This window comes from Halyomorpha halys, unplaced genomic scaffold (genome assembly GCF_000696795.3).
Source record: "Halyomorpha halys isolate HHAL.00 unplaced genomic scaffold, Hhal_1.1 Scaffold66.1, whole genome shotgun sequence".
Lineage (NCBI taxonomy): Eukaryota > Metazoa > Arthropoda > Insecta > Hemiptera > Pentatomidae > Halyomorpha > Halyomorpha halys.
The window spans coordinates 997,779-1,007,423 of record NW_027112997.1 but is presented as its reverse complement, the minus strand read 5'-3'; the positions used below and the strand labels follow the sequence as shown (position 1 = coordinate 1,007,423).

The 9,645-nt window shown below is 31.9% G+C and overlaps 1 protein-coding gene across 2 annotated transcripts in view; it reads left to right on the top strand.

The window, feature by feature from the left end:
- The window catches only part of LOC106692681 (uncharacterized), a 38,388-nt gene that overhangs the window by 15,745 nt on the left and 12,998 nt on the right, over positions 1-9,645 (top strand). The window contains exons 1-3 of one of the 2 annotated variants that reach the window (XR_010844301.1): positions 659-780; positions 942-999; positions 5,841-5,892. Coding sequence is in view for 1 of the 2 variants with exons in the window: in XM_067050631.1 (XP_066906732.1) it covers positions 942-999; positions 5,841-5,892 (110 nt within the window). In the remaining variant the exon portion in view is untranslated. Of the gene's footprint in view, positions 1-658; positions 781-941; positions 1,000-5,840; positions 5,893-9,645 lie in introns of those variants that run through there. The other variant, XM_067050631.1, reaches the window with a different exon arrangement.

Sequence of the window (9,645 nt, the reverse complement as noted above, 5' to 3'; positions counted from 1 at the left end):
GAGAGAGAGAGAGAGAGAGAGAGAGAGAGAGAGAGAGAGAGAGAGATAGAGAGAGAGATAGAGAGAGAGAGAGAGAGAGAGAGAAGAAGTAATGCCTAACGGCGGTCCTGTGAAGGGGAATGAACAGGTGTAGGGCAGTGGTTTTTGTGAGTGAAAATCCCACACGCGGATAGGTACGGGCCAATCCATTTCTTTTGAAGATTTCCCCTGACCCTCGAAAAAAATACACAACAAAATGCATAGATATACATATATATACAAGTTAAGTATTGGCGAAAGCACAATGTCAAAAAAGAGAAGAAGGAAAAAGATCTAACTCGCTTGAACTGCTGTAAAATACTGATCTATTTGCGGAGCCTGTCCGTCTATATATATACAATCGGTCAGCTGTTCTCGATCAGCTGATATGGACCTGTCAGCTGACAGTCCCTAACTTACATACATTGTAATATCCTCTTTTTTGATAAAAAGTTGTTTTTTATGTATAGATAGTTTTAGTTATATTTTATTTTAAGTATCAACGTTAATATTTATTGATTTGTTTTATTAAACCAAAAAGCAAGCTAACCAATTTTGATCAGTCAAATATGAAGTTCAACATCGTTCAAAATATTCAAGATGGCGGTGCGCGTCCTTGTGAAGTAATGCCTAACGGCGATCATGTGGAGTTAGTTAAAAAATATTCAAACCAAGGGTCAAATAACATTTTACTCAAAGAATAAAGGGGGACAGGTTCAGATATATTACAAGAGATATTGAATTCAAATTTCTTATAATAGGGTACATTGAGTTTAGTTCCTTCTTTTATTTTAATTTAATGTATTTGAACTACATTTATTAAAGTAGCTATTTTAAAAATATTCTAACTAATTGCCATTTATAAGTGATAGTTTATATGATAGTAATTAATCTTTTCTCATTTTGTACTACTTTTTTTTTAGAGGTGCCCTTATCTGAATAAGGAACAACACGCAGAAGTGAAAGACTGGCTACTTTTCGGTGAGTATATAACTTATTACTTTTTATGATTAATATACAATTTTGACTAAGAAATCAAAGCAATACATTGAAAAAGGAAAACAAATGCATTATCAAGTTAAAATACTGAAAACTTATACTTACCTATGTTGGACTGCAGAGTGTAAGATCAAGTGCTGAATAAGTCCCATAGCTGGAGTTAAGGAAAGTATGTTCCCCAGTGTTAAGCAGGAGGTTATTAGAAATGCTTATGAAGTTTTATATTATTTTGCTACACGAGTAAAGATTTTCAGAACCCCAAAGGGTAAAATAAAATGCCCATTTAGGTTTCCGATGAACAAGACTGGCTGTGGCAGTTTATTTAAAATTTCTAGGAGGTGCTGAGCTTCAATTAACCAATCTTGAAGCAGCTATAGGTTAATTTTTACAATGCAGAGAAGGTAAAATCTATATGGATTTTAACTGCAGTAGCTTGGAGGATAGTATTTCTTTAGATCGCTTCAGAATATACAGATTGGTTTACAGCAAGAATGTTTCCAGGAGGGCTATACAGAATGGATTCATATCTCTAAGAACAGTTTTAAGATTGTTAAAAAGAGTTCTTAATCCATTACAGTTCCATTGTAATAATTACAGAAATGAAAAGAAGAAAAAATATATATTTTTATGAATAAATAGAGATTTAAAAAAAAAATAAATAATCATTATTGGTGAGTAAAAATCATTTTGAAATATTTTAGACAAGTCGAAAAATTATTTGTAATAAATATAACAAATTTATACAGAAAATGTGAAAATAAATATCGACTTTTAGTTATTAACTACTTTCCATTTTTTCTTGAGTCTTTTTTCTACATATTGTTTTTGTATGTCAAAATGGCATACAAAAGGTACACCTAATCAAACTTCTGTTATATCTATATTGTTTTACCTTAATGTTATGAAAACCTATTTTAATTTTGTGTGGAATAGTGGGACTGTTGATCGTATGTAGGTAATTATTGTTCCTTCATTATTTTTATAATATGTTGATCTTTTAACCTCTTCTACATTTTGAGTTGAGATTCATTTATGATTGTCTGCATTCAAGGTAATTGTGTGAGGTTTCAAGATTATTTATTTCCAGGTAGTTGGACAATCACCTTCTCTATGGACCCTAGTATGTTAGTGGGGCTGCCACCTTCATGCTAGTATATTTGCATCCTCTGCAGGGCAAGTACCTAGAAAAGGTGCATCAAGGGTGATGAAACATTTTCAGGTGCTACTAGAGAAGATAAAGGCTACTGAGGATATGAGGAGTAATGATATTGAGGATATAGGAGTAATGGAGTAATGATACAAGGACATTTTTTTAATAAGTTAAGACCGAAACTAAAGGTTTCAGTAATAATACTGCAATCAGGTAATGCTGAGGACAAGTTACTAGTAGTGGATCAGGATGTACAAGGAAGATGGTAAGGCTATTTCAAGGAACTCCTTAATCCCATAATTAAGGTTCAGATGATTGTTACTCTACCAGAAGATGAAAATAAGAACAAGTGACCACCTGACAATATTGATATCCAACTAATTTTGGATAAACTAAAAACAATAAAATGGTTTAATCAGATAGCATCACTACAGAATCTCTGAAGGCAAGAGGTGTGTAACAGAAGAAATGATTAGACTCATAGAACAAATCTGGAACTCAAAACAATGCCACAAGAATAGAGTAAGTCTATAATTGTACCAATTTTTAAAAAAGAAAGACAATTCTATTCAATTGAGCAACCATTCATATAACCACCAATCTCATATGTGGCATCACAACTCGAAGAGTACCAAGGTGAATTTAGGGCCCATTGGTCAACCATTGATCAGATATTCTTGCTTAGGAAGATTGTGGAAAAATTGAATAAGTTTGAAAACCACATGTGACCAACCAAAGCTGCCTAAAAGATGCTTATGACTCAATAATAAAAAAAGGATTATACCATGCTATGAAAGCAATACACATCCAAGCTAAGCTGATATTCTTGAGACAAAAACTCAATCAAAATGATCCCATTTTGGCCCAAACAGATACCATGATTTTTTTGGCCAACATTGAGGTTTTGAATGTTCTGGCAGATGGGGAATCAGTATGCCAATACTGTGATGACTGTCTCTGAATTTGTGTAAAAATCGCAAACATATTATGTATTATCAATTCAATTCAATTAACAGTCTTTACAATAGTTTTCTACAGTTTTTACACAAAATCATCAGTCACAATTGAAGGTATTCCACTCCTTTTCTTGTCATGAACATACATTCTTCCTTCATTAAACTCACCATTTAGCACCTTCACCATAAACATTCTTGTTATGTGCCAAAATTTCAGTCGAGGTTTTTCTTTCTCAAGAAATCATACAAGTTTATATCTTACACAAGTTATATCTTCTCCTCGTATGTCATCCACGGTCAACTATCTCTCATAATTCTAAATTTTTGTATTTTGGATGAAACATAAGAAGAAAATGTAGAAGAGGTTAATTCTACATTTTGAGTTGAGATTTCAACTCTTCTTATGTTTCATCTAAAATACAAAAATTTAGAGAACATGAGATTGGTCATTATTAATGTGAATGCCGGCTAGGCAGGTCCACTTCAGACTAAATATCCAGTCTCCAACTACACTTGAGGGAGAAAAGGAATATAAGGTGCCCATACATCATCTCTTAGTTGACTTTAAGGCAGCCTATGATAGCATTCACCATAAATAGGTTTATAAAGCATTATATGAGCTGACTATTCCACCCAAGCTAAAATGACTGATAAGGCTGACAGTGGCACAGGTACAAGGCCAGAGGTCATTGGAATTTTGGAGAGTAGTCAGTCCCATAGACCACTTTTTATCATGGTGCTAGAGAAAGCCTTAAGGGACTCTCAGGTATAAATAACAGGCATGGTTTGGAACAGATTGGTACAGACATTAGCATGCCCAAATGACATGAATATTGAGGGAAGATCCAGAGGTCATTTAAAGCATTCCTTGTCCTATAAGCTGCTGTAAGAAGCATGGGGCTTATTGTAAATGAATCCTAAAACAAAGTAGATGGCCCAATATTTCTTCTGGGCTCTACAGGTTTGAACAAGTTTCATAATTTGACTACCTAGGATCTGTGGTAACATACAACAATGATACATCAGTTGCGGTTAGGAAGAGGATATTGGTTACCAATCTTTGCTAATTTGGACTCTGACAGCACTTCTCTTGGAATTTGGTGGCCAGGCAAACGAAAGTTGTGATTTATAAGATTCTGTCGGGGTTGTCTGGTCTTAGGCGATTTCTCCAGCCTGATATCTCTTTACAGAAGGCCCACGACAAGGCGTATTCATTATAAGTTAGGAACGGCCGTGCCAGAGGATGAGCCCTGGACACTGACGAAGGTAGAGGAGGTCTAGGTGAGAGTCTGAGGCAGAGTAACAGTTCTAGTTGCCGAGATGAAGCGGACGGACTAGAACTGTCAAGATAGGAGTCAGCTTACTAGTTGCCGAGATGAAGCGGACGGACCAGTAAGCTGATAAGGTTAGGTGCAGCTCTAGTTGCCGAGATGAAGCGGACGGACTAGAGCCGGGGAGAGACGGGAAATTACACTGGTTGCCAAGATGAAGCGGACGAACCAGTGTAAACGTTAAGAAGTAGGTTACAATCTTAGTTGCCGAGATGAAGCGGATGGACTAAGATTGCTGGAGAGAAGGAGAGGAGATCGGCCATCGTCTTAGGTGTGCGTACAGAAATAACAACTTTTGCGAGCATAGATTGGCAATGAACTTCTCTATCTCAAGCAGTGTATACGCCACCTGTGCCATGACTAGACCCAGGAAAGGAGGTGGATCTAAGATCGAATTGAGGGATTTAGAGTCCCTTATTTATAGGCCTAGTCCATGCGGCTGTGACCGAGAAGCGGTCGGTACATGTCTGCTTGAGATAGGTTCGTGCATTGCATTGTTATCATTTATTATTCATTGTACAGATATTTCTAAGTATTATGTACAGAAATTATTAATATACAAAAATGACAATGTGTTTTTACAAAATGAAGTGATTTATAAATTTGAGAGCTTCGGTAAGGCTCGAGGTGGGGCGCTCTGGTGAGTTGTGGTCCAACTACTTGCTCCCTTTCGCTACAATTCTATTTTATGGCTCAGAGACATGAACAACATCCAAAGCTGTCCTCATATTTGAACAGAAGGTGCTGCACCAAATTTTTGAACATGTTTATGAAAACAGTGACTAGAGGCAGAGAAGGATATCTTCTGTTTTATCAAGCTCAGAAGCCCATTTGGCCAGGATATCTTACCCAGATTTGGTATTTGAAAAACTATGTCTTGGGAGCTGTTGAACATAAAGAAGTTTATAAATGCTCAAATTTTAGAAAATTTGCACAAAAAAAAAGTTGTATTAATTTTTATCACTCTTGATAGCTTTTAAGATATTGACACAGAATGAAAAATGTGCAAATATCTGAGGCTTATTAGTTTTTTGTCAACCATTTTGTAATTTATTCCTATCCTTCATAACCAATGACATAATCTTTTTTAGCATGAATTTTTTTTATATTGATAACACAAAATTTTTTTTATGGCAAAAAAACACATTTTGCATGTTCAGTATGTCAAAAAGATGCCAAAAAAAACTCTCATCTTTATATGAATTAGTTACTTATATAAAATCTAGTCATTGTTGTTTAGATTTTCTGATGGGAATATATATTTTTTTACTGGAAAAGTTTTTTTATTTATTTTTGTGTGGTTTGTCATTGTCCACAGAAGTGGAACAGTCTAGATGTTTGGATATATATATTTTTAAGAAAATTAAAGTTTTTTTTTTACCTTAGGTGAGAAGAAATCTAATAAGACCAACAGGAGTCATCAAACATTAGTTAACAGGTGAATAACAAATATTAATTAAATTTTCTTAGATTTAAATAAAATATTGATGTGTAAAGCAGAGAATTCATCAGATAGATAATATTATTAACATAATTTCAAATACTCACAATCTAAAATTAATTGAAAGTTATGAATAGTTATGGTACGATGCCAAAAATTTCAATCCCATGCTTTGTATCACTCTATATAATTTTAAATTTGGGTACAGATGTTAAAAGATAACAGACATCATAACTATAATGGAACTATTTTATTTTCATTAACGTCAGATGGTCCCATTAGTGAAGAAGCTTCAATGTAACATACCACATGTTGCTCAGAAAACCCCAATGAAAAGGAAGTATAATAAATTTGTAGTTCGGTTTATTTATTTTTTCATATAATATATTCAAGAGATAATAAATAAGTATAATTTATGGATCAGATAAAAAGGAGGTACAAAATGGATTTTAATTTTAGTCTGTTAACTTCATTATCATCGGAAAATGAAAAAACTTTTATCGTAGGTGGGTGAAATGGTTTGTCAAAGAGTTATTTTGATAATTATCATTACCTTTGTTTACTTCCTAATATCTCAGAAATGATTGATTAGTTATTGTTACGGTGGGTAGGGGTTCAAAAGGAACCTTTACTAGCCCAACCGTGAAAAGAAAAGAATAGCCGAATTTTGTTATTTTTATATTTTTAAATAAGTAAACATAATAAAAAGAACCCAAAATATATAAAAATATACAAACTAGAAAAAAAAAAAAAGCTTAAAACTATTAAAAAATTAAACGAATTAGACAAAAGGGGGGAGAAAAAGTCTTATATCACCGGTATTTGGTGGGGCCCCGGTTGTTGTTGTTCTGAGTGGATATTCTCATGGAAGTAGATCGACAAAAGGACGTACGTCCGCCTGCCTTGTTCTCTTGGAGGATGAGTCGAAGTAGTCCGCCCGCCGTGGCTAAAATGATGTGGATGACGGAGATGGCCAGGATGCTGGCAACTACTAGTGCGTAGTGAGTAGGCAAAGGAGATGATGTGTGTGTGCTCACTGAGGCGGTTAGATGTCATCTGTATATTTTCAGTATAAAAAGCAACAGAAAGTAGTTGTTTTGTTTTTTGACTTTATAAAAATCACATGTTGTAATAATCGATTTGTGGACCATTTGTTGGCCGCAACAGTTATGGTATTTAGTGATTTATAATGAGAATATTGAAGGATCTCATGGCTGCGAATTGTAAAATGTATGATACTTTTCATAAATTTATATTATGTGGAGAAAACATGGTTATGTGATGACAAAAGAAAATGTACATGTTTTATAATAATAATATAATAAGCCTAAATTGAGAATTATTTAAGATTTATAAATAATTCTTTTGAAATATGGGATTATTAGACATTTAAAATGTATGATACTTTTCATAAATTTATATTATGTGGAGAAAACATGGTTATGTGATGACAAAAGAAAATGTACATGTTTTATAATAATAATATAATAAGCCTAAATTGAGAATTATTTAAGATTTATAAATAATTCTTTTGAAATATGGGATTATTAGACATTTAAAATATCATATTAAAACCTTGTGTTATGTATGAATATCATTTGTATGTGAAATGAATGTTTCTAGTATTTTTTTATTACAAATTTAAATATTATATATATTTGAACATTGAAATAGTTTGTATTAAGAGATCAAAGCAGTGCAATCTAAATAGAACAAATGCTGATCTCTGTGCACTTATAATTGACAATGTATCATGGTTGTGAGAACTTGTGATATCCACTGTGTGTGCCCATGCGTAAGTACAGTCCTCTGGTAATTATTAAAATACTATTAAATTCAATTTCTTAATTTATCAATTACTCAATTTTGGCTTATTTGTCTAGGAGTATTTTGGTCTGTGAAGGGTGAGAGAGTTTGTTTATTATTGACTTTAACATACAAATTTTCACTAGTGGAAGCATTATTAATTAATAAAATGACTCTCATAATTAAGAGGGAGCATGGTAATTAAAATCATACCTTAATCCTAATAATTGCACCTTGGAACAGAACTGGAATAATAATATGAAACATTTACCATACTAAATACAACATTTATTAAACAATAAATAAATTTACTGAAGAAAGGTCTAATGGTGAATCTTCATAATATTATCTCTTAATAATTTTTTAAATCTCTCTTTATATAACATTAAAATATAAATTATGATAATATTTTCTAATTATAAACAAATTATTATGGTTTTACATCAAACTCCAAATATCTTTTATAAATAACTAATTTAACTTTATAAATATTGTTTTTCCCCAATCCTCAATATAACTTTACTCATATATTGCCCATTAATATAAATTCTCAATGTATTGGTTAACCATTAATACTTTATTTTAGTATATAATTCAAATTATAGTTTGTAACTCTTAAATCTGTTCAAATTACTAAGCGCTTTTTTCAAATATTTGTAATTCAACCAATTGCAATTAAAATTTGATTATGAATATACTTGCTGTTTATATGCTCTCAGTCCATTGGAGGTTGTAGTTTGTTAGGGCTTTAGGGCATTAAACCCAATGGTCATCAACGCTCATGTTGATAGGAGGTCTTCTTAATGTTCTTTACTGTTTAGGAAGGCAGATCATGGGGAAGATGTCCGTCAAGAAGTTGTGCCTCTCCTTTGGGAGATTTGGGAGTACGTGTTTGGTATTTTTGAAGGTGTTACTTTTTTTTTCTTCATTTTTATTTGTCCAAATTCTTTAAGAACAGGCCCCACTTCAATTATTTGCCCTCTCCTACCTTTATGATGAACTTATTCTGAAAGTTGTTACATAACATCCTTTTGCTAATTCTATTTTTATTTTTAATCTTTGGAGGGCAAGGTTTGCAATTATCTCTTAGCTTTTGTTAATACCTTCTAATTTCTTGAATTTGCTCCTTGCCATAAGCATAATTTCTTAATCCTAATATATAACAATTTAAATAGAATAACCTTACTTATAACTATTTATATTATCCTTATTATGGAAAAAATAAATTTATTGTTATAATTACAGTAACAAAACCATTTCAATTTAATAATAATATTTTTGTTTTCACTTTGCATGGATTTAAAATAACATACTATTAATCTATCTTGTCTCGATTTATTTTCTATTAGATTAACTTTTTATGATATGATAAAATGAATCAATTTTAAAATAAATGTATTTGTTATATTAATCTTCAATATATTTCACATTTTACCATTACTAGGTTTCTTCAAACATAAAAATAAAATTAAATCTGACTACAAAATTTTTATTGCGTAGAAAAAACCCCACAAAATAACAAAAAAAAATCAAATTTAAATTATATTAACTTATCTCAATGTGAACATCGACTAAATTAGTAAAAATTTGCATTTTGAAACCTATTATTTTTTTAAAAATATTTAGCTTTGTTGGTTTTTATTCCAGGAAATCATAAGAATATAGAGATAAAACGTATATAATAGATTAAAAGAAGATAGTCTGGGTCACCATCAAGTACAAAATAGTAAAAAGGTTACTAATATATATATATAACTTATGTGTACTTGGAGTGAAATGTTTGAAGAAAAAGGAAAAGAGGGAACAGAATTAAACCGTAGGCTTACTAGAAAGATACTGGTTTATTATCTCTGTGATGCTATAGACATTATTGAGGTTTATTTATATGGGGAGTTAGGATTAGTGTTGTATACAGGCCTTGTCCAACCATAACTTATATATATA